Genomic DNA, 26,466 nt, shown 5'->3' with positions numbered 1-26,466 from the left:
GAGAGAGAGAGAGAGAGGATAAATCTCGTGACTCTGTTTGCATTCTCTCAGCGATGAATCCGCAGGAAGCGAAAAAGAGTACAAGAATAACACCACAAATAATTTGCAAAAATGACAGGAGAAGCATTCACGACTACAAGTAACATCTGTAACAATAACAATATTAATAACGAAATAAAGAAGAAATACTCATAATATTTCAACTATTGACGTTTACAACAAGAAGAACAAAAGAACCCCCCCCTCCACCCTCCGCCCGAAAAAAATTAATAAAATAAAATACAATAAAATACAATAAAATCAAATCAAATCATCCTCACAATATACCATCTATAAACACAGTAAGATTATCTAAGAGGCAGGACCTCTGCACTTAACGTTCATTTCAGATAGGACCGAGTAAAACGGGATAAGAGCTTCAGAAAAAAAATCCCCATTTCGAACCAAGGCCACCCGCTCCATAGCCTAACATGATGTCAACTAAACTAATTAACAACGCACATACCAAACCCTCTTTATTTTTTCTTGCTGGACAACACGGGTATAAAATGATCTCTTACATCATTTGAAAAACCCCCCAAAGAAACCAAGAAAGAAAAAGGCGTTAAAAGAAAAAAAAAGAAACAGAAAAAGACGGCATACAAAAAAACAAAACAAAAACAAACGAAGAAAGAAGGAAATGGAGAAAAAGGACCCCACAAATGGAAGAAAAGACAGAAAGAAAAATAAACTAAGAAAAAAGAAGGCAAATGGAGAAAAAAATGAATAGATAGAAAAAAAGGATTACCAAATTCTTTTGCAGGAAAAAAAAGAACAAAAATAGGAAAGAGAAGAAAGACAGGGGGAAAAAGATGTCGAAACAAGCTACTTGTAATTCCTTGACCTTGTTCAACAACCCCGTCCCGTCATGTTCCGCACGTCTATGACCAAATGTCCCAGTCTCCGGCACGCCAGCCTCGTACTCGAGACAAATATTGACCAAGGGAGACAATTGGATTAGCAGCTAATGGCGGCCGACCGGAAGACGGGAGGGGGCGTGCCCGTTCTCCAGCTTTTAACCACGATTAGGAAGATTGCCTGGTGCCGGAGCTGTACAAACGTGACGCAATAGCGTGGGATCTAATCGGCATATCTTTGCCGTCTGATGAGTATTTCCCGGAGTCTGGCTTCTTGTGAGAAGGAGAGAGAGAGAGAGAGAGAGAGAGAGAGAGAGAGAGAGAGAGAGAGAGAGAGAGAGAGAGAGAGAGACTGGTGCACAGTTCTGAGGTCAGTTTCTCAGTTAGTTTGTTGGAATGACGTAAGAACCAAGCACTTGTGAATTCCACACCCAGAGTCTAAACTTTACACAAAACTCTACAATGAAATTTATAATTTAGTGCACCCTGAAAAGCAGCAATAATTGGTCAATCTGGACAAAGCAAAACAAGTACAGTCGAACCTGGGAAGATGCCACCCATTGTCGAGGAGAAAAGTGGCCATATAAGACAGGTGGACGTCTTAGGTGGGACTGATCAAAATGAGAAAACAAACAACATTCCCTTCTGAGGTCCTAACCGGAGGTGGTAGTAGCCTTAGGACTGCCGTAAGACTGGTTAAGTTGGTTTTTATTTTATTTTGAAGGGGGGGGGGGGGGGGGGGGGTGACGGGAGGGGGAGAATGTTGGCTTTTTTTGTTGGGTTGGGTTTTTTTGTTTAAGACTATATTTTGTTGCTGATTTAAAACGAAATGTGTCGGACGAGGAAGACCAAGAGCCATGACGTTTCTGTCGCAAATTCATGTTGACATTCATTGTTACGGACTGAGTAAACAGTGACTGCTCATCTCGCTTACGATTTGAATACGAGTTGTGGGCAGGGCTTATTGGATAAGGCCGATCACACAATTCCCTCACCAACAGCTGAAAATTTATTGTTACCGGTTGTCTAACTTGTATAATCAAAGGGAGGGACCTATACAACATGATTGATTCATTCATTGGAGAGGCTAACAATAACGACAGGTGACTAGATTGTGACAGTTCAACTACAGCGTCAGGGGCTAATACATAACCATTGGGTGGTGTGAGATTTGCGTGGCCATCTTAGACAAATATTTTTGGTTGTTGGTTGATAAAATATTGTGGCTGCAGCCACACAGGACAGGTGACCACTTTACAGAGTAAAATTATATCGAAAAAAACTCAAGGGTGGGAAATGGAAAGTGGCCATTTGTACAGGTCGTCATCGGGTGGCCATCATGGCAGGTTCGACTGTAGTTCTATCAAGAGCAGTAAAAGGAAAACTTACATCTTGCATATTTTCAGCACTCTTGAGACCTGCAAAGACATTAGGCTCGTCTGCTTTCTCCTTTTTTTTCTTGTCAGCATCCGTGACTTTCGCCTTGGTATCATAGTAGTAAATCTGGTACTCATCACTGGACTGCTGAGCTTCTGGATTTTCAGGAGGACCCTGTTTGGCAACAGCATTCACCGCCAACTCCGCTGGAGGTGTAGACCCTGAGGATGACTGAAGACTAGACACAAACATGGAAGAGGAGGAGGACGGGGCGGTAGCAGCAGCAGCAGCGTTTGCAGCAGCAGCCATAGAGTGTGACACGGGCTGACAGTTGGGTGGGGGGTACGCATATGCTCCAAGGGCAGGCAACATGTTGCTGGGATTCTTCGGATTTACATTGGGAGCAATATCGCCGATACCACCGTCCAAGTCTGCAATGCTTTCGTCAAAAACATCAATCTCCAGAGATGGTTGTCTGGCTGCTATCAAAAGCTGAGAATTGCTTAGAGGGGAGGAAGAGGAAACTGCTACTTTTGACAACGCAGGAATGGATGATGATTTCGGAGCATAACTATGCAGAGAGTCCACCTCCTCAAAGGAATTACTTCTCGAAGGGTTGCCTTTGTAGTCCCCACTAGAATCGGAGTCCCTGAAGCCCCTCTCTGGCTCACAGAAACCCTCAGAGCCAGAGCTCATAGCACCATCATGGCCCGAGTCGCGTCGGGAAGGGTGGGATGGGCGAGGGTCAGCTGGCCGGCCACGACTGCCCCGCACCTCCTGAGATCGTTGGGAATGAGCAAGATTTCTACTGGGATTATCCGTGCTGATGATGTCCTGAGAGCATATAGTCACCGGCTGGACCCGGGAAGGTTTTTTACAGTCACTATCATGAGGTTTGTTGGAACCAAAGTGGTAGTAAAACCTAGAGCTGTCTTTTGCAGAGTAAGTAATACCAGGAATGGGATAATCTTCCCACGTCAAAGCACAAGCTTCAATAGCAGGTTTGAAGCCTGGAAAATTCTCAATGTCACCTTTCTTGAGGCCACTCGCAGCATTATTGGAAGAATTGTTTCGAAATTTACGCACTTTCTCAATAGTGCTTATGTGCCAGTCTCGAAATTTGGCCAGCATATCCTGTCGCTGATTTGGGGACAGCTTCGGGTTCAGCGTAGCCAGCCTCCACAAAGTGACAATTTCATCGCAGAGGCTGGAGGCCGCATTCTGTGTCGCATTGGCTGTGTTGCCACTTCTACTGCAGTGAATGACTGTTGCATTGTTGCATGGTGACACTTTTGTGATGAACCACCAGATCAAGATCTGAAGGAAAGAGGAATATATTTCCAATAAGAATTTAAACTTAAGAATGTAACACATCTTCATATGGTAGTTATTTAATCTTACATAATGAAGATCTCTGCATCGAAAAAAAAAGTGAGACAGTAACATAGCCATCTGTCAAATTTTCTAAATAGGAACAAAACTAGAATTCAGCATAGACAGGCAGGTTGCTCAGTATGCTTGCATAATTCCTCTCAAACGTATGATTCAACATATCAATAGAGTTATGCGCTATACTACAACTAGAAGAAATAGTTCAACTCTGTCTTTGCTGACGTCATTCTGCAGGTCTACAATAAAATCAGGAGTCAGCATGCACTACTAATACTGAGGGCCAACTTTTGTGTCTTCTCTCATCATTTAAATAAAAAAGGTGCGCCACCTATTCAAAAATTTTTAAGAAACCGGTCCTATGGTCAGAGAATAACAAAATCGATACATATTATATCTTCCCCTATCAAATAATAATCCCAGTTTAGAACAAGAACACAAGAACTCGTACCTGTTCACACTGCAGAACCTCATCAGTCAAAATCTCCAGCAAGGGCACAGAGTTGCTGTCATGTCGTCGGAACATCTCCCTCACAATAGACAGCAGATTCCACATGCCCTCTGGCTCTCTTCCTCTCAATGGTCTCAGCAAACTTTGCCACTCTGTTGCAGCAGGGGGAGCACTGGCCGTCAGGTAGTTCACATCACTGAACAAAATACAAACAGTTCATATTGATTCACTACTGATAAAATCTTCTATCTAACCTGCAGCTGATATCTACTTTAAAAACTTCTTTTAAATAATTAAACTGTACATGTGTACACGTTTTAACTTAACCCCACTTCCCTCCCCCCACCCCACCCTATATTTATACAATTTACATAATAAAAGTGGAGAGCTGCTCCAATCCTACCTGTCAGACCCAACTCGCACTGTGTAGGATAGAATCTGAACAGACAGACTGTATGAAAAACTTCGCCACCCAGGAATCAAATTAATGTTTTCTGCATACAATGGCAGAAAGTGTAACAGCTACACCACACCATCAATGCCAGTCCAGCTGCTAAAGTATGTAAAAATCCTGGGTAAACTATACCTGAAAATTACAGAAGAAACCAGTTCAACTCACAAATAAAATTCCCAATTACTCTGGCACAGAACAAAAAAGAATGATCACTCAAAGAGTCAAAACACTGGTCAGGTCAATGATTCTTGAAACACTGGCCATTTAACTTTTACAGTAGATCATAAACTGATGTTGTTTCTACACTTGTCAAAATTGTTAATAATTCTTTTATTCCTCAGTACACCAATCTGAACCTGACAGAGAAATTGACAATATCAATAACAAGAAGCAGTATGTACAAAGCCATCAGCATTCATATACATAATCCTCTTCTGCCCACTTCATCGGGAGGTAAGGTCAGTACACAACTAAAAATACTTCATCTGGCAATCATAACATTATGTGTAGTGTGTATAACTCATTCTCTGCCCATTACCGATATATCAGCAGCACGATCGCACTATTTTCACTCATTACCATCGGCACAGACTATACCCAAACTTTATTTAGTTCGTAAATGCTTGATCCATAATTTTAAGTTTTGATATAAGAGGCATTGCCAAAACGTGGGGAAAAACACATACATCTCACATTAGTGTGCATAAAACGTGATGCATTAGTATTTATTCCTCCCAAACTTATACACATGTCAAATATAGGATGTAGAACCTGCATTAGCAGTTTCAGACCCTATGTCAGCGTTACAATTTTGAGTTTGTAAATTTTGTGCCAAAAATGTTTGTTTTTTAGTGATTTCTGGACTGTCATTTTGAGCACACCAATGCAAACTTCCAAGAATGTCCAAAATTTAGTATTTTTGGGTGTTTTTTTTTACCTGTGCTTTGATCCTATGCTATTTGTCATCAAGAACGGTTCACTTGCTCAAGAAATCAGTTTATTTGTTTGCAAATAAACAAATAATTCGGATCACTTGTGTGTCAGTTGTGTTGTCACAGACTAGGTGTTTCAGAAAACACCATTATTTTTCAGTAGAATCACCACAGCTGGTTAAATCTTTTTGCTTTTCGTCGTTTATTCAATACTTCAAAAGCTGTGAAAAGAACATCGGGTTCCTAGATCTATGATTTCGGTCGGCTGTTTAAAATTCGCCGTGATCGTCGTCACTTTGCGACATACTGGAAGTTCAAATTTTAGCCGACTTTTGTTTTGAACGGGTCATCAACAGTGCCTGGATATAATTGTTTTCTTGAGTGACTTCCCCTTACCCGCTTCCCCAGAACAGCGGAAGCAACGGCGGAAAGAGAAAAACGAAAGTAGTCATTGTCGTCAGCGCCCGGTGACGCACAAGAATCTTATGTTGAATGTGACGTACAGGTCTGTTTAGCGAGTTTTTAGGCTACCCTATTGAATATTTTTGTGAAATTGCGGTGTTTACATTGGATTCCTGGAACAAGAGTGTGATGTGTGAACAAACTTCGAGAGATGGCTCATTGCTGTGGTTATAGATTTAGCTTTTGTGCTTAGTGATGACGTTTGGGGTGTCGTCATGCAGCCGTACAAGACTGACTGACGTACTAGAAATTACATTGTCCTAAGAGCAAACATTCATGTCATGCGTGCTCTCTTTACTCAAACAAAGAAAACAAACATGTCCTTGTTTATCTGTCTAACTCAAAAGTACACATTTGTTCTTTGTCGGCATGAAATGCCTTTTTCCAATACATTGTGTCATTATTGTCACGTACAAGTAATATTTGTTATCATTGCTAATATCAATAAGTTTTCAACATATAATTCATACATGCAAGATTCATTTAGAAGCAAAACACGCTTTTATTGATCTGTGTATCTCATAGTGCAAATTTGTTCCTTGTAGGCTTGATTTTACCTTTTCCCAGTATGTTTTGTCACCACTGTTATGTATGAGTACTGTTTGTCATAATTAGCAACATAATTGTGATTGTCCACTGTCTTTGATATGACCCGATATCTGTTTCAAAGCAAAAGAAACCTCTCCTGTTTGTTTTTTTTACTCTTAGAGTGCGCATTTCTCTCTGGAGGCATGACTTTGTCTTTTCCTGTTATGCACAAGTCATGTTTGTCATCACTGTTATGTACGAGTCAGCCCCATTGATTTTGTGCTTTTGCCTCATATTAGTTTAAAAATTGTTGTGTAAACATGTGTTTTTCTGGTACTGAGACTTTGTTAACTGTATTTGTACAGCCTTTCACTATTAAGATGTGTTGTCAATGATAATGTCCAATGCGTATCCTTTCTTTTGTATAACAATGATGACATGTTCTGTGCACTGCGTCATTGTTACAATGCTTGTCATTCATATTACCATTATTAATGGAGTTCATAATGTATAAAGTCTTTGTTTACTAAACAAATGGAATTTAAAGTCTATAATTTGCCTTGCTGCTTATCTGTTTTTGTCATCACTGTTACATAAAAGAAATACAGTGGTTGCCAAACCAATAGACCCATATCTCAAAAACCCTACATCTCCTTGCTCAGACACTCTAGAGATATGAGCACTAAATGTCAATCTGTGACTGACAGGAAAGAAAAGGGAGTCAAATTGGCAAGAAAAATTTTTTTGCATCAAGAGAGTCTCACGTTTTGGCAATTGCTCATAAACAAAATCTCAAAAGTAGAAACTTCCTGCAACGAAATGTAGTGTCTATAACTACGTAAGTGGGAGGAAAGTAGAAATTGTTGGGAGTATCAGAGCTTCCAGCAGCTGATGTCAATTTTCGAGGATTTTCGGGTCCAGGGCAGAGCCCTGGCAGGGGGTTGAAGGGGGGCAGCGTCCCCTTTATGTTTGAGAATTTTTGGTTTCAGGGCATCCTAAGTATGCCATTTCTCGCTATCCAAGCCTAAATTTAACAAGAAAATTTATAAGTGAGAAAAAAAAAACATACCTTGCATAGGCCTACATAATTTTCGGCTTGTGTTAATCCATATATCCAAAGCCATGCTTTCTCCCTTTTACAAATGCTGTACATCCATAACTAGATCTATAAAACTACACAGTTAATGTTCCAACTTTTTTCTGCTTGTGTTGGTTTGAGACCAAGTATTTAGATCTGAGCAAGCCCAAGTCTTGACTTAGCAAAATGTCCCTCTATCAAAAGACAAAATTATTTAAACGCAGGGGGCAAACTTTGAGTATAGATCTAGATCTAGACTCAGTGAACCAACTTCTAAAGAAATTATGCTCAAAACTGGTATGTTTCTGATAAATTTAATGTTTTCAGTTGGTTGTTTTAATTCAAATACATCTACCACCCCTACTACTTGCTAGGACTTGCTCGTCCTAGACGGATTGGTTGAGTCCATTTCCTCGAAAAGGGGTAGGCAGTACCACCGCTATTACTTGCTAGGATTTGATGGCCCTTAGCGGATTGGTTGAGTCCACTTCCTTAATAAGGGGTAGGCAGGCCTAGGCCTGGATAAGGCTTCAATACCATCAATGCCATCCAAGGCTGAAGCAATTCCTGAGTTTATTAATTTACAACAGAGAACAGAAAAAAAAACGAACAAGCGAAGAAAAATAAAAAAAATTTTAGAATAAAAAAATCAACCAAACAAGTATCAAAAAGATGTTCCATACGTCTCAACATAGGTGGTTGGTTGGACTTGGAGAACAACAAAATTATAACGATAAAGGGAAGTAATGCTGATGGCTTTATAATCAAAGAGACTATTCATGTTACATTTATACTTTATTACGTCCCCTGGACTTGAAACTGGGCTTGAGACTTGCGGGTCTCAAGGTGTTAGGACTTGAGACTTGAAAGTCCTATTTTTTCAATTCTGCCCAAGCCTAGTGCTCTGCTTCTTGTGCTTTAGAAAGTGAAAGTGAAAGACACTGTCTACACTTTCAAATAAAAGAGCACTTCCGGTATGGGTTGGCTATTGTTGACTATTGGAGTAATAACGGAAATGTTTTATTTCGCATTTTTGAAAATAATTTTTTTTTTTATTTGGTCACAAATTTTCACGGAAATTTGTCCATTTGCAGAATTCTGCTAATTTGCGGAAATCTGCAAAATTGCAGAAGACTGGAAGCCCTGGAGTATTTTGTGTGGTGTGTTTACTTGGTTCATTAAACATCTAAAAATGAGGTTATTTGTTACTGTACAGAAATTAGATTTTATACGTGATTAGAAATAATAGTACAAGATATGGTACTGGAACCTCTAGAAGGAACAAGCCCTCAAATTACACAGTGACATTTTAAAATGCGTTTTTCTCAAAACTTTATTTTTGAAAGACCCTTCAGCATTAAAATATTAAAATCTGAGCTACTAATCAAGATAACCTACTGAAACTTTCCAAGTATGTGCAGATTTGGTAGTTACAGGTACCTGGCTAGTTATATTTGAGAAAATGTACTTAATATTTCAGAAACCTGCATTTGAAATTGATATGGAGTTTAAAATTGGTACAAAAAGAGGGACATTACTTTGAGACCCTCCCGAAAATCCAGAATATTGGAAGTATACCAACAAAAAAAACCCACCCAGGAACCTATAACTATTATTATAAACTAGATATTATTTTAAAAATTAAGATTATGCCTTTTGGTTTTCAAAACTTGAAGATTTTCCTAAGTATCGTATAATTTCAATATGACCGCCGGTGTTACATAACACTTTGAGTTAAATTGTTTTTGAACATTTTGATTTATTCAGGGAGGGTACCACATATTTTGGGAAAGTTTGGTTTCAAAAGATGCATAAATAACGAATATAGCTTTTCTTGGCAGCTAGACCCCTTAACACATTTCAATGCTACATTTTATTACCTTTCAAAATATGTATGACACTGCATACTTATTATTTCATTTTACTTATAAAAATCCTTCTCAAACCTACACACCTATCATTCACGATCAGATGCACAGAGAAAACAGGTGAAAGCTGGTATGAAAATGGGCAGAGAATGAGTTGAGCCATTTTGAAAACACTACCTCACATTTTTTTTCCTTTTCAGTACTTTTAAATTTCACAGAGCACAAACCCCATTTTGAAAACAATACCTCATATTGCAGAGCACTAAAGCCATTTTTCAAACACCATAAATCATTTCAAAACTTTCTTTAAAAGCTTTTCCTTTGTTACCTGAAAACCATAGGTGAAGGTATACAGAACTTGACCAGAGTCTTTTTAATGTTTTCATGGAGTGCAGACTCATCCAAGGACCAAGAGGTCTGCTCACTAGCGGACGGTCCAGCGGTCGGATCTGAGAGGGGGGAGCAAATAAAACATGTAAGCAATTCCATTCTTCATCTTCAAAAGCCAAATCTGAAACAGACATCAGCAACCATGGTCAGGAACTCATTTCTCTGCTCCGATGCTCTAAAAAAAACCCAACTAAATTATCTTGGTCTTTTCCTACCACACATCAGTCTAAATTCTCTACACAAATACTTTAAAAAAACAATTTCTTGATGCTGAGCAGATCGAGTCCTAATAAGAGCAGATAATTATCTTCAAGAACTTGGGACCTTCTTTAAGACTGATCCGTCAACTGTTGCTGGCACTTATGACAGCTTTAATACAGAAGCCACAACATGTAAGACTAGATTTTTAGAAGAAGTTTTAGTATAAGTAGTTTTAGTAACAGTTTTAAGGCACTTGCAACACAATAAGGTCATGTAAGTGCCGTAGATAAGAGTATTTTGTTTAAAATATAGTTGGTCTAAATCATTTGCAAGACAGCTTTAACAAATCAGTTTAATTGCATCAAGCCAAATTGCAAATGTTTCATTCAACTTAACAAGTCATCACAAAAAAAAAGGTTCTGATAAATTCAGCTAACCGAAACATTATTTGGAGACCAGATAAAATAAATTAACAATGTGCTCAACCTTACGCTACCAGCCTCTCTCAATTTATTCTTATTCCTTAAAACCACGAAATGTATTTTTAATGTTGCTCACCAAATGAGTCCCACAGATATAAACTTTACGAGCAAAAGCAGAGGTTGTGAGCTACAATAAGTGTAAATAAAAGAGGTGTTTTGTGAACCCAAGAGGTAGTATAACTGATAGGCAGCAATATAAAAGTAAATCTTATCTATCAGGTCTCATTTCACGCCAGTCATCCATAACAACAAGCAGGATTATTTGTATGTTTCAGTATGTATGTATCTATAATGCAGCCAACAATTTTTTCGTGCAACTTATCCTCAAATATCTCTTAAAAAGGTGACTCAATGTCACTTATACTTTGCACAGCAGTATGCATCAATTTGTCTCCACTTAACATATTTTTGCACAACAATTGAGGCTACATTAAAAGAACTTTGCTGCAAAAACATAAACAAAATTCCACAAATCTCCATCATGCAGAAAATGGGAGAGTTCACAGCACTTCCTGCTTCAAACACACCTTTTGCATACACAAATGGCCTAAGTCACTGCTCACCAATAACACTTTTTAGAAACAATACTTAAGCCCACAGATTAAATGTGATCTCCTGATGTATGACAAATGAGTTTGTTAAAATTTTTCTGCTTCATATTTATAATTCACCTGATTAGGAATGGTGAGATGATGAGGGGGAATCGTAAACTAATATTGTCGAAGGAAGGTGCGATGGTCAGATGCCATCATTCTTGACTTTTAGAGCAGTAAGAAAGTGGGATTCTTTCAACAATCTTCACACATTATCACAAACAACTCTCAATTTATAAGCATATAACTCACAGGTCAAAGAAGTAAAGAACAGCGTTTCTCAAAACATGTGTTCAATAAGTAAAATGTCACAATTAGAAGAAAAAATGGATTGGCTTTTAAAAATGCTTTTGTCTCAGCTCATTGGACGTAAACTTTAAAAAATCGGAAGAATCCACCCACTGGAATTTTTTATAATTATTAATATATAAGACATTTTATAGAATACAGCGAACAGGTGTTCGCAAAAATATCAATCTGTTGAGACAAATAGGTACAAGTTCATTGAGCAAAAGTTTGAGACTCATTATTCAATAGTTAAGGAGATATTCGACAATAAGTTGCACCGTGAACTTTTGACTGCACTATATGCTTGGAGTAACTATTGAAGGAGAGGGCGCGAGTCGAGTAACGTGAAGCCGCAGCAGACGACGGTCGGCCATGTTTGTGAGATCAGCTCAGTTCTCTCAGTTGGAAACTTAGTGTCGACCAAAAGGCAGTTTGCGTAGCGTTTGGGTCTGGTGGGCCTCTCATTCAAAGGTCCCGGGTTCGAATCCGAGTAGTGACGGAAAAATTTTGTACTCTACAAGTCTACATTCTCTGTCGTCTGCTTTCGTCTCCACTTTCTGCCTCAGGGCTCCGGACTCTTTCTAGTCTTTCTACTTCCACTCCTTGGCTCCTTCCTACCTCTGTCTTTCAACCACACCCCTGATCTTCTGGTAGGAAAGATCTACCCCTAGCCTTCTCGGACAAGGGCGAAAAAATCTCAGAGGTCCCGTATGCAAAATGTGCACATTAAAGGTCCCTTGGTGGTCTAAAATCGATAAGAGTAGGCTTCGGTCGCCACCCAGGCAAAATTCAAAAGTTCCTACCAACTTAAAATGTTTAATGTGTCCCTCGCACTCATATGACTTTATGCAGTTACGAGTGCCCCCGTAAAACACTTATAAGGCCTACGAAAAATGTTTGTCAAAATATCAGTCTCTAGCAGAGGCACTGAACTTGATGATGAAGTGCCTTCTGATTTAGCCATAAATGCACCTCACAGTAAAAACAGAATGAAAAAGATTGAAGAAAATTCAGTTTGCCATGATGATAACTGCATGTTTGTGCCTAGATCTAGTCTGACATACTTGTCAATTTGTTCTGAGAATACTGTTGCTTACATTGCTGGTTTTGTGTTGTTACGGGTGACAAAGCATTTGAAAATGTGAAACCTTAGTTGACTCCAGTGTGTCAAATGTAACTTCCTTGCTGTTTTTGAAGTCTCGTCTGAGGTTTGACAGTGCCTTCAAAGAATGTCATTGAAGTGTGTTTGGTGTGTGAATAACATTTTCGAAGCCATGTGTCGTCTGTCTGTGCAGGGGGTGTGACATTGTCAAATGAGAAAAGTCACAAATTAGTGCAGTCTGTTTTGAAATTCTTATTATTATAAGCCTATCATTTCAAATTTTCTATTAATTTTTAATACCCTTAAAAGTATTTTGTAAAATGTTGATAAAGTGTCTGGGTGTTTTAAAGGTGCCCCTCCCTCCTCGCTGGGGGGGGGCTGTTCTTTTCTTGTTTTTGTTTTTTGTTTTTTTGTGGGGGGGTTTTTTGTTGTTGTTTTTTTTTTGGGGGGGGGGGGTGGTTTATTTCCACCATCATACTTCATTTTTATCTGCCTTGCCCTCTCTTTCCTCATTCTTCGCCCATCCCATCCCACCCTCACTACCATCTTTTGTGTAATTATTTTCCATTTGGTTAGAAATATATTTTGTTCTATGTTTAAGTCAAGAAGTCTATGTTTTTGTAAAAATAATGTCAGTGATGACATCATTTTGCACTGATGAAGTTCTATGACCGAAAAGTCTGCAAATTTTGTTATCCCGTTTATATTTATTTTTGTTTTGATCCTTATTATCCCAATTTCTTCTCTAAAACGTGTAAAACAATTATCTTACCGTCACATTGTGTATACATAGTACATGTATTACTAAAAGTTCCACTAAGTGAGCTGGTAATTTGATGCAAGTAAGATTTCTTACCATCTTTATTATATTATTACTATCAAGAAGTCTTCGTTTTTGTAAAAATAATGAAGTTCTACTACCAAAAATTCAGCAAATTTTGTTATCCCGTTTATAATTTTGTTTTAATCCTTTTTATCCCAATTTCGTCTCTAAAACATGTAAAAAAATTATCTTACCATCACAATATGTATACATAGTACATTTATTACTGTAAATATTCGACTAAGTGAGCTGGTAATTTGATACAAGTAAGATTTCTTAACATCCTTATTATATTACAACTGTACGTGAGTGCTTATAATGCTGTAATTAACATTGAGAAAGAAATTTCGAGAGACAATGGAGTCCCAGCAGCTTGTTTTAGAAAAGAGATTACACTGCGCACGCTGCATCGTTTTGAACTTACAAAGATGGCGGCAGCCCCGATAAACTCCGCCCCTTCGGCTTCAACTTGGTTGGAACTGTTGAGCGGACGACGCAACGTTAGGGCCTCTCCCTATATAGTTACTCCAAGACTATATGTATCAATGTATTAATGTATCGCATTTATGTACATATAAGTTATGCCATTATAAACCACACTTCCCCCTCAAGATCAATAAAAGTGGAATTTTTGTAAATCAGTAGCCAGCCACTTGACAACTCTCACTGGTTCTTCCACTTTCCACATGAAAGACAGGTCATACCTGGTGCTCCGTACTCTGTATTCATGGCGGTTTCTTGGGAAGAAAGCAACTCATCCAAGATCTGCTGAGCTGTCGGCAAGATCTAAGATAAAAAGATTCAAGTTCACCAAATTGTTTTTTTTTTTGTCAACTGTGATTAATAAAGAGAGGAGAATGTCGGTATTTCCCTTCTTTCTTCACTGAAAAACCAGCTCAAAATAATTTCCGAGAGGTTTCATGTCAGCCTAAGGCACTAAAAGCTTCAGCCAGTACAACCATTTTCACAAGTATGGCAAAAGCCACATCTAGGGTAAACATTTTAAAGTCCTAGCTATTACAAGAAAAGTCTACACTCGGTCAGAAATACTAGCAGTCAAAATCCTGTCCAGTAAAGCCTTCAGAAAAATCGTGTGCACAGTTCGATTTATACTTTTCCTTCCTGCCACATTCAAAGCGACACACTGACATGTCATGAGCAATGGCCACAGACAATGCCAAAGAGTGGTAAAAGTCAAGTATGAACCCTGACGCCTTTGAACAACATAACACACACAACCCACTATTTCCTGTTCCTGTAAAACATAGCTGCAACCCCACTGTTACCCTGCCCACTAAGTCAAACACTTTCAAAATGAGAAGGCTATATTATACTTTACTTTTACCCAAAGAGCTTTATCAATCACAACAGTAAACTTAACTCTTATTACTTCATAATGAAAGCAGACAATTCTAAAATGTAGCTGTATTTCCAACAAAGATTTTCCTACCTGTTGTGGCAGCTCACTGATGAGGTACTGGGCAAACTTCTGAAGCTGATCTCTGTGTAGCCGGGACAAGGATTCAGACACAGGTGCTCGCAGGCACACAGAGCTGGCCTGGGCACACAAAAATTACAATATTACTGTAACAAGATGTATGATGACTAATGGGTACAAAAACACAGACACTAGCGCACGCATGCACAGGTGCACAAACACACACACACACACACACACACACACACACACACACACAGAGAGACACGCAGAAGCATGAACAGACACATCCTTGTATATCTACATGTTTTATCACTCAACAAAAGTAAGACAACCACAATTCAAAAATCAACAGCACAAAACAAACTTGTTAAATGTGATATTGCCAAATGATTAGAATCTATTATAATATGGCAGTCAGCAGAGAATAAGAGTCCCATCCTTTCAACTCCCAACAAACCAAAACAGGCCCCCCAAAATGCAGTGCTCGCCATACAGACACCTTGTCCGTCACACAGAATTTCCTCTATGATGAGCCTGGCTATGATATAAATAGATCACTGATATCAAGCTCAAAACCCTGGTTTCCTTTCCATTCAGGAAAAGGTGTTAAGAGTCATCATCAGCTGACAGAATTTACTTTTACTTCCGGTAAGTGCAAACAAGGTGATCAGTCACAATCACAAGAAGGCTGCTATAGGCACAGGAGGCTGAACAAAATAGGCTACCATTGATGGCAAAGAATATCAGTGTTTCCAACAGCTGAAGCTAGAAAGTCAGGAAAATTCTGCCGAGGGTCAGGCAAGCACAGGCCACCAGCAGGGTCCAGGGACAGCGTCCCGGTGGGGGTTCAGGGGGTGAAACCCCAAAGGAATTGAAATTCAGTGCTTTTAGAGGGTTGAAAACAGCATTTGGGAGCCTGTTTGAAGAGGTAGCCAAAAACCCATAACACCAATTTTTTAACAACATTTTGTTGTTTGGTTTCTCCACTTACAAATCTTTCCATTGCGGGCAATGTTTTAAAAAAAGCAGGTTTCCCTTGCCACTGCTAAAATTTAATAATTAAATTAATTTGTCATTGCATCATTGACTTGACAGAAGGCAAACATAGGAATAATGAAGAGACATGTACCTTGACGAGAGTATAGAGTTACACAGTGAATACTCTAATTTTCCTCCATTCTCACGTTTGAATGGTGATTGTCACAATCTGGGAATACCACTTCAAATCATTCTTGATTCTAGTGGTTTTAGTATAAATTTATTTCACCGTTGCCCTTATATCATGCTCCCATAGGATCATCGTACTGACAATTTCTCTAGATCTAGACTAATTTGCCAAAAAAAGTTTCTTTCTGAAGATGATTTCTAGTCTAAAATCACAACTCAATGGACTTGATCAACAAGAAGATTTTCCAGCTATGGCAACAATCCGAAGATAGACAGAAAGAATGAGTGAATGAAAGGAAGAAAGGAAAAAATTTGGCACAAAAAAATCGCTATAATTGCTTACCAGATTTTGATCAATTCGCAAGTAAAAATGTATTGCCAACCAACCCACAATGAATCCGTAGTGGGATAATGGCCGATTGCAGAAAATGTGCAATATGGCAGGTTTCTATAACATACACTTTTTGCCAAACGTAACTTATACAAGACGATACGAAGGCGAGTAAGGATCCTTTGCCACGAAATTTTGGTAACCCTATGCCATCACACTTTTTTACTGATGAAGTTGATGATGATTGGGGAGCAAGAATGGAACTGTCCGAAAGTATGGATTTCCTTAAAAATACGGAAAATTGGAAGCACTGGAATATGAACAGGTACATGGGAGCAGATGTACCTCTTTGATCCTGAACAGACAGAGGGCCACAATGTGGGCACACCAACTGGCTGAACTTCCACAGGTGCACGTACAGCCGGAGATCCTGCGTCTGTCAAACACAACAGCCACATTGAAGCTGCCCTTACTCTGACCTTGAGCAACATTTTGCACTGTGACTACTGTCCCACTTAAATGAAAACCTTAAAAAAAGAAAAAAAGACTGGCAATTAAATCAAAATGGGCATGAACAATGTACAGAACTGCACAATTTTAAAACTTTTTTCGACAAAACCTGTTTTGTTTGAGTAAAAATTAAAAAAGAAACACATCGACACAAGAATGGTCATTTAGTACACAGTAAAAGCAAGACAGAGAGACAAAAACAACAGAGGGGGGAAAAAAGGCAAAAACCTTTGTTTCCACAAAAAAAAGCAGTCATCCAAATTTTACCCACATTCAAGGCTGTTAAGACTAAAACCTGTGACTAGGTACAGTGCACAACAGAATTATCGATATTATAGACGCAAAACATCAACAAATCCTTACTAAACAAGATGATGGGGACACAAAGGCCCTACATAGCACAAAGAAAAAAAACCCCAAAAAAAACAAAGGAGCCCTGGACCCATCAGCATAGGATGCTATTTACACAGAAATTGAGTTTGAGTTCAAACTGATAGTGCTCAAAGGTTGATGCATAAAAAAACAATACAGACAAAAAAATAACAGGGTCAGACCACACTAGAGTAGTCCTCAAGCCCTTTAAACGCAAAGGAAATGTGATACCCTCATTCAAAATTCTATGTCATGCTACTCTTTACAGATATCAAATTTTTTTAATAAAAAAAGAAACCAACATAAAAATTGTACTAAAAGCCTTAACACAAGAGGATTTTGATTAATCCTCTTGCACCTTCCCTAGCTTATCCATAAATCTGTAGGTAATAATACCAAAGTTTACTAAATACAAAAATTACATTCTATCATTTACTTCTCTTACATAATAACTCATTAGGAATACAATTTTAAGACCAGAAAAAAGAGAATACTTACCTATCTGTAAAGTATCCTTAACTGATTTATTCTTGTACAGGTGTTCCCCTTTGGTGAACTCATCTGCACTGCCATTTGCTAAACATGAATACAATCTGAAAGTAGAAAAGGTAAAGAGAGACCAAAAATATATGTCACTACACAGTGGAATCAAGCGCTTGTTAATTTTTGGGAAAATGAAATTATTAGCATAATCTTATAGCCTGTTCAATCACCTTGCTTAAATATCCATCTGTCTTGAATAGAAGTAGAAATATTTGCCATTAAATGAGGCGAAGGTCAGATGTAAATTTTGCACGAAAATAGATGTCAAAGTTAGGTAATTTCCAAAGCTGTAGTGTCTTTGAAACTGCAAATTTACATTTTTTGTTTTTAATCAACATGTTTCTGTAAAATCCACACAGAAATGTGTTTTTAAATGGACAAAAAAGGTGCTGAACTAAAAAAAAAAAAGAAAATTTGAAAATAATAGACATACAGCTAGAAAAAATGCTGGTTTCTTTGATTTAATTATTTTAACAAGCGCCCGATTTCATCATGATGCCTCATATATAAAAGTAATCATTTACAGCTCTTTTAATTTTCTCACTTTTGCAATGCACAATATAAAAGATACACATGATAACACCATGTTTTCTTTTTGGAATGAAATATGCCTGGAGCCAGGCCCGAAGAAAAAAAGGAAGGGAAACTGATGATACAAACAAGTAGCTCACATTACAAGCAAGTTCTTAGACGTAGGTATTCTAAATAGCACAATGAAAGTTGGCAAATTCATAACTCATACAGCAGTCAAGCTCTTAAAATTCACTCCAAAATATGTAATTTTTTCAATCAAAAAAAAAAATTTAATTAAATATAGTAATGAAATGAGTTTAGAAAATTAGTTACCGTATATCTTCTTCACTTTCTGGAAAACTCCAAAAAGCTATACGTAGCTGAACCGGTTCTGGAATAGGCTCTGGAAAACGTTCAACTACCTCAAAAGGGATGTGGCAAGCAACAGCTTTGGCTGACAATTCTGCCAAAGGCGATACTTGTCTCTCTGTTTGAAGAAAAAAGACCAAGACATTGTTAACAACGTACACTTGAAGACATATGTGTAATTTTGAGCAGTAGAAAACAATCCAGCGAAAAATATAATTAATTTCAAGGCATCATTCCAGTTTTTTGGGGGGGTTTTTCAATGAATCATCACAATACAGAAAAAAATTTAAAGAAAAGCCACCTATAACTTTTACCCAAATATTTCAATAGCTTGTTCACTTTTGTCTGACAGCGTAAAAAGAAATTCTAGCTCATTTATTAATTCACCTTTGGATGGCTCCTCTACAGGCCAGCGACCAAACAAAAATATTTTTTCAAAAAAATAAAGAAGTTTTACTCTTTGGGTCCTATATTAAAAACTGCTCTCTGAATGCACTCACAGGATCACTAAAATTAAAATGAATGAATGACTTACAGTAACCTTGCTTATAAATTGCTCATTCTGAGACGGCCACACCACCCTGCCCCATCATTTCAGTGTAAGCTTGTAGATTTCATCCCCCCCCCCCCGCCTGTCAAGACGTCTCCACGTTCTCCATGTGAGTCTCGAAAATTACTCATCACGTCTCTTGAACCAGTTTCTTGGGCATACTTTAGAGTATGGTGTTGAGGAAAATATGTCAACTTTTCAATGGAGAATGGTGTGTCCCTATTATATTTTTTACCTGCTTTAGGTTTACATCAAAGAAAACATGTCAGAGCCACAGTTTACAGAGACCTTTATTTATGAATGGGCTTTTTGATTTTGTTGGTCATCCAACTTTAAGACCCGTCATCATCATCAGTGCCTTTCACCCCTGGCAGGGTACAGGCCACATACTAGTTCCTTCAATTTATCTCTATCCTGAGCCATCCTTCCTAGCTCGTTCCAAGTGAGCTTCATCTCTCTCATGTCCCTTTCCACACATCTCCTCCATGTTTCACGTGGCCTACCCCTGCCTCGTGCTCCCTGTGGGTTCCATAGCAGTGATTGTCTTGTGATGTTTCCGCTGGGCTTTCTGAAGGTGTGTCCCATCCAACGCCACTTTTTAGTCCTATTTCTACTTCTATATCCTTTTGTCCTGTCCTTTCCCATAGCTCTTCATTTCTTATTCTATCCTGCCACTTAATTCTTAGGATACTTCTCATACATCTGTTGATGAAAGTCTGGACTTTATTCAGCACTGTCTTTGTTGTCTTCCAAGTTTCGCAGCCGTAGAGGAGCACAGACTTGACATTGGAATTAAAGAGTCAAATCTTAATGCGCATTGATATGTTGCTTGCTTTCCAGACTTTTGATAATTGCTTGAAGGCTGACCTTGCCTTGGCGGTTCTTGCTTTTACATCTGCCTCTGTTCCACCTTTACTATCAATGACACTGAATGCTGACCTTGCCTTGGCGGTTCTTGCTTTTACATCTGCCTCTGTTCCACCTTTACTATCAATGACACTTCCAAGGTAGGTAAAGGAGTCCACTTCTTCTTGAGGATTGTCTTCCACTGTCACAGCAGGGCTTGACACTTTTCCTAGCTTCAGGACTTTCGACTTGCCCGGGTGTATACGTAAGCCAACACTCCTTGATAGGCTGTTGAGTTCCCTGGTTTTTCTTGCATCTGAGCATGTGTGTGAGAGAGCAGTGCAAGGTAAACAGCGAAGTCCAAGTCGTCCAGCTGCTGCCAAGGGATTCACTGTATTCCATTTCGCTTGCCTCTGGTGGCTTCCTTCATGATCCAGTCAATCGCAAGTATGAAGAGAAAAGGTGAGAGCAAGCATCCTTGTCGCACCCCTGTCTGTACCTGGAATTGTTCTGAGAGTTGTCCTTCGTGGAAGACTTGGCAATTTGTTCCATCATAGGTGGTCTTCACAAGCTTGACGATATTTTCAGGTATTCCATAATGCCGCATTAGTTTCCACAGACTTTCCCTGTCCACGCTGTCAAATGCCTTTTCATAATCAATGAAGTTGACCACTAGTGGTGAATTCCATTCAAGTGATTGCTCAACAACGATGCGCATGGTAGCGATCTGGTCCACACATGATTGGTTCTTGCGGAAGCCTGCCTTGTTTCCCCTGAGCTTCTCATCTGTTGCCAGCTTGATTCTCTCCAGGTGTATCCTGTTAAAGACTTTCCCAGGTATGGACAGGAGTGCTATTCCTCTGTAGTTGTTACAATTGCTGAGGTCTCCTTTCTTTGGCAGCTTGATTAGGTGGCCTTACTTTCAGTCTGATGGTATTTCCTCTTCTTGCCAAACCTTTTCGAAGACAGCATAGAGAATTTCCACTAAGCATTTTTATATCTGCCTTAAGGGCTTCCAGTGGTATATGGTCGGGACCAGATGCCTTGTGGGACTTCCGTGCTGTTACAGCTGCAGCAATTTCCTCTCTCGAAGGTGGTTCCGTAGCGATTGGGAGGTCATTTCTGGCTGGAAGAATTTCGGGTTGGTTTTCTGGAGGTGGTCTGTTCAATAGTTGATCAAAGTGTTCTCTCCATTGGTTCAGTTGCCCCTCTGGGTTGAAGATAGTCTTTCCCTCTTTGTCTTTCACTGGTAAAGTGGGCTTGCTGAACCTACCTGAAAGAGTCATTGTCTGATGTACAATCCGCAAGTGCCCTTCTGTTGCTGCTTTCTCTGCCTTTTCGGCCAGACCATTCAGGTGGGTATTCTTGTCCTTCTTGATGGAATTCTTTACCCCCCAGTTTACTTCAGTGTACTCTTGAAATCCATTCATTCCTGGTGTTGACTTTGGGTCCTAGGATGCTCTGGCAAATTGCATTTACTGCCTCTTTTATCATGTCCCAGTGTTCGTTTACTTCACAGTCATCCAGATTTTGAAGGGCTTGAAATCTATTCTTCAGTTCCAATTTGAATGAATTCTTCTTTACTGGGTCCTTCAGAAGGCTCACTTTATACTTTTGGCGACTTTCAGTTGTGATTTGTGCATACCTTCCCAGTTTCAGTTTCATCTTTCCAAGGATCAAATGGTGGTCTGATGCGACGTCTGCTCCTCGTAAGACTCGGACGTCCTCCAGTGAGCGTCTAAACTTTCGGGAAATACAAAAATGATCAATCTGGTTTTCTGTTGTTCCATCCAGGGAGACCCAAGTGGCCTTATGAATTCTTTTATGTGGGAAGATTGTTCCTCCAATAACCAAGTTGTTGAAAGCACAGAAGTTTTGGAATCTTTCTCCATTGTCATTTGCCTCTCCTAATCCATGTCTGCCCATGATTTCCTCACAGTGACGATTGTCCGAACCTACCTTTGCATTTAAGTCTCCCATGACAATGTTGATGTCCTTACCTGGAAGTTTGTTGATTACACTCTGCAGGCGGTTGTAGAAGTCATCTTTATTCTCCACTTCTCTGTATCATTGGTTGGGGCATACACTTGTATGATGTTCATGTTTATGACCTCCTTTCTACCATCTCTTTCCTTGAGTTCTTTTTTAGTTCCAAAAGAGGCCATGATGATTCTTGGACCGTTCGCTTCCCAGCCCTTGAATGTTTTTTGCGCTGTTTTGGATATGATCATCCCTACTCCTTCTCTGTGTGGTCCATCAATGTCATTTCCTGAATAAATGAAAAGCTCCCCCTCTTTCATTCGCTTCTGTCCAGACTGGTTCAAGTGGGTCTCGCTGATTCCCAGTATGTGTAGGTGGTATCGGAGCATTTCTTGGAGGACCTGTGCAGTTTTTCCAGCCTCATTTATAAGGGTCCTAATGTTCCACGATCCAATCCAGAGAGACTTGGATTTGGATGATAGAGGAGGCTTCTGCCCAGCAGCTTCCGTTCGGCTTTCACTGCCTCGCATCATAAACTCTCCATTCGGAGAAAATCCATGACCAGCCAAACTAAGATAATGTTTTTGCTTGTATGGGTTTCTGTAACAAGTTCTTTTTACGAGAGAGGTTGTTAGCCTCGTGACTCAACCCCCGACCTGGAGGGAGGATGACTCTGTTTCGGGAGTCACAACCTGGTTTCGCCATTTAGTTGCCTCCTATGACACGCTAGCACCACGTCAGTCCTATTCTTTTCAATGCCGGGACTGCACGGCGGTTTAGACCCGTAGGCCTCTATGCAAAGATCTGAGAAGACTAAACAGAGCGATTTCATTTTATCTTGTTTTAACCGCAGTCATTTGAAAGTGAACAAGCTATAGTTTGCAAGCAGCAGAAGACCTGTAATATCCTTTGACAAAAGGGTCAATTTATTTTGTATGAGGACAAAGTAATCATGAGACAAAGAAATAGATGGATGTGACAAACAGAAGGTGCAATGTGCATTACTAGTGACTAGAAAAAATATACATTCTGAAAGAGTTTCAAACAGTTATTTAGTATTTCAGACATGGAGGTTTTATTTCATGGAAATGGGTAACAATACCTAGAAATTTAAAGAATTTTAAACAAGTAATCAGCGGTCACGAAAGTAATACTCTAAATCAATACTTCTCAAACACATCAGAAATACATGATGGCTTATAGCTCGAGAAGCAACAGAAATACTTTAAATGAGAAATAACCAACAAGCAATAAAACAATTTACCCTCATATTTGCATGTCATTCATCTAAGCCATCCATCAACATTTATTATAATTTTAGCCTATATAGATAGAATTTAACACCACATTCTGACTCAGCTGTCAGTTGCAAATGATCTTAAAAGTTTACTGGAAGAGGAGGATAGGCTGCAATTACTGTTGACTGTGTACAGAGAGAAATTAAACAGATTGTGTTCCTTCTTTTTTTTGACCACAGAAAAACATCATGAATGGACTCCTTTCTCTACTTTATAAGAAGTGTTAAAGAAAAGAGAGTAGATAACTATACAGATGCAAAAACACACTAAAATTATTTATCATAATATGTTTGCTTTCAATATAAAATAGATAGATCATTCTATCCTAAAAATAAAATGGAAGAGGCTAGCCGTACTTAATGACGGCTAGACTGGTTGGCTAGCCGTACTTAAATACGGCTAGACTGGCAGTCTAACCGTACTTATTCTAAATATGATGGCTAGACTGACCATTTAAAAAAAATAGGCCTACTGAATTGTAAATGTAAATTTTTAGTGTGCAGTTACTAAAGTATTTGTATTTGAGACGAAACCAGGTGCCTTAATGACAGTGCATATTTTAAACCTCCTGTTTTCTAATGTTAATAGGGCCTAAGATAAAATGCTAAACTGGCAGTCTAGCCGTACTTAATATTGATGGCTGAATTGTAAATGAATATATTTTAGTTTGCAATGCCTCTAAAGTCTTTGTATTTCAGACAAAACCAAAAGGTGCCTTACTGACTTGCATGTATTTAAACCTGAATAATTACTAGATCTAGATCTAATGAGACCTGTGTACTTAATCTTAACAGGCTTAGAGTCGATAGGGCCAAACCTAGATCTAAGTACGGCTAGACTCTCAGTCTATTCGAAATAAAATCAACAATTAAACAATTATGTTCTTCTTGCCCCTGCCCGCCATGGCGAATTTTGTTACACCCCATTTGCATCAGGCTACAAGGAACTGCTTTTTGTACACCTGAAGACAAACAGACCTAATAAACAAACTTACTTTATTAATTAAGTCGCAAAAATAACATTCTTAAAGCAAGGATAGGCCTACCACAATGAGTGAGATCACCGGGGGGGGGGGAGGGGGGAATATTACTTAATTTTAATCACCCATCACATGGGCATGGAAAATGTTCAAATACCTGAACAGGAAAAAAAGTATAACAAGTCATAAAAATGAAATTTATGGGCCTATAGACAATAGACAACAGACATTTTCTACTTTCTGCCTCATTTTCATCACTTTTCTTCTGGTCTTCTGTTCAAGAATCTAGATCTAGATCTGTATATCTGAATAAAATATTGAAACAGAAAGGGAAAGAGGGAGACATAATATAAGGTACACGGTATCAAAAGACATAACATGACAGTATACTACTTGCTTTTCTAGGCTATCTCTCGAACTTCTCTCCCTCCCAAAACTGAAAATTTCATTGTTCTCAGCTGTGGGTTATTTGACCTAATTTTCAGGTCAAGACCTCATTCCCACTTCTGCTGTTACACGGCTACTATAATGGTGGCATCCACAAATCAGACAGCTAGGGCTTTTTCTTACGCCGTTGTCAAGTAAACTAGGCTATCGTTTTTAGGCGTTCACTAAAATGTTATCAGAAGATTATTTTCGTCCATTGACGGCAACTAAGAAAGAGGGCATGCTCCCCTCACCAGTGAAGAATCTCTTGCGTTTTATCTGGGTTAACTCAGACCTAACCTGAATTTTTGCCTTTGAACAAAAATAAAATCAATAGACTGATTGCCCTGAAAAGTCACACAGTATTGTTCACTTACAATCATCAGCCTACTGACCAAACGAATACATCGATAAATGTCAAAGTAACATCGAAACTGTAGTATAAAGCGCAACCCACTGTAGACTAGATCTAGGCTAGGCCTAGGCCTAACACAAACTATAAACAAGCATGATGATAATAAGTTCACGGTAAACCAACAAGCTGGTCTAAATAATGAGATGCGAGGTAGAATCAGGTCAATTCATTATCATACGACAACGGGAAAAGAAGCATGTAACTGTTATCCCCCCCCCCAAAAAAAAAAAAACCCCAGTATTTGTCCAGTCTAATCAAAATACTAGAGGGGGCAAAAATTCACAGAAATAAATTTTGACCAGCTGTAAGATGAGGTTACTCACCCCTGCCTGCGCCTACGTTGGGGCCACCATTTTGTCTCTTCCAACCTCTCCAGTTATTGCAGACACTTTCGGGTTCACTTCCCCACGAACACAACGAATCTTCCTCAAACCTATCACTATCCTCGAATGAAAACCTATCCCCTTCATATTCCCATTCAAACATTAAGTCCATGGTCAAAAGAATATATATTAGAGTTCACACGCAAACGTAGACCCCGCTTGGCGAGTCCAACCCTACAAAGGGTTGGTCGACGAAATGAAGCAGACGTTTGTCAGTCTTGTCTCACAAGCTTTCTACCACAAAATTTTCAATCTTCGTGTGATGAATAAAAGCAACGACTACAATTTCAGTACTCCAAATTATTCTAGGATATTCCACATTTTGATGTGCCTTATTCGAATGCAGGTGTGTACACTGCTTCCAAATAGGGCGATATGTGTCGGGTCTCGTCCTCCCCAGCATACAACAATAACAAACGGGCCCGGAAAATGTCGGCATACATCGGCTGATTCCGTTGTCCCGAACAGCACTCCCGATGTGAGGACAATCGGTAGATTGGCCTAGGCCTAGGCAAGAAAGAACTAAAAAAGTACAAGCGTGTACTCAACAAGTCACAATGCGCACAAATGTAAACAAAAAAACAAAGTGGCCTGGGGGAATACACAATATAAATAGATGCCTATGAAATGCTTTTCCTGATTTGTACGACGGTTTCTAATTGGAGGCCTAGATGTCTAAACCCTTTTTTCAGAAATAAGGGTAGATCGGGGAACGTCGTGGCCTAATTTAGATCTGAGTTCATAATACAATAGCCTATTTGCTTACAATTACTGCGATGCACAGTTTTATTAACTTGTCATTGTGTTAACAGATGTTTACAGAGATTCAACAGGACTCGAAAACGACTTGTTGAAAAAGACAGCCTTTTAGCCGTTCGTGTTCAAATACTGGCGTTTCCCAAAAATGTAAAGTGACTTTTTCCAGCAAAATTGTTTATAATTGCGAGCTGTTTCGATATGTGTGGGGTTTTTTTTATTTTTGTTTATGTGCGTTTTATCCAATTCTTTTTTAAACGTTTTTTTTTTTTT

The 26,466-nt window shown here is 39.0% G+C and overlaps 1 protein-coding gene across 1 annotated transcript in view; it reads right to left on the bottom strand.

Moving 5' to 3' along the window:
* LOC101863583 (zinc finger SWIM domain-containing protein 8) overlaps positions 1 to 25,928 on the bottom strand; it is a gene marked incomplete in the record, with an annotated part of 75,033 nt that extends 49,105 nt beyond the window's left edge. The window contains 9 exon segments of the mRNA XM_035969596.1: positions 2,286 to 3,590; positions 4,114 to 4,309; positions 9,764 to 9,884; positions 14,019 to 14,100; positions 14,765 to 14,872; positions 16,599 to 16,780; positions 17,634 to 17,728; positions 18,525 to 18,678; positions 25,378 to 25,928. Coding sequence (XP_035825489.1) covers positions 2,286 to 3,590; positions 4,114 to 4,309; positions 9,764 to 9,884; positions 14,019 to 14,100; positions 14,765 to 14,872; positions 16,599 to 16,780; positions 17,634 to 17,728; positions 18,525 to 18,678; positions 25,378 to 25,549 — 2,415 coding nt within the window.
* Between the last annotated feature and the right edge of the window lie 538 nt (positions 25,929 to 26,466).

The sequence above is a fragment of the Aplysia californica genome, unplaced genomic scaffold (assembly GCF_000002075.1).
Source record: "Aplysia californica isolate F4 #8 unplaced genomic scaffold, AplCal3.0 scaffold00161, whole genome shotgun sequence".
Taxonomy (NCBI): Eukaryota; Metazoa; Mollusca; class Gastropoda; order Aplysiida; family Aplysiidae; genus Aplysia; species Aplysia californica.
Note: the sequence above shows the minus strand (reverse complement) of the source record. Positions and strands in the feature narration are given on the sequence as shown.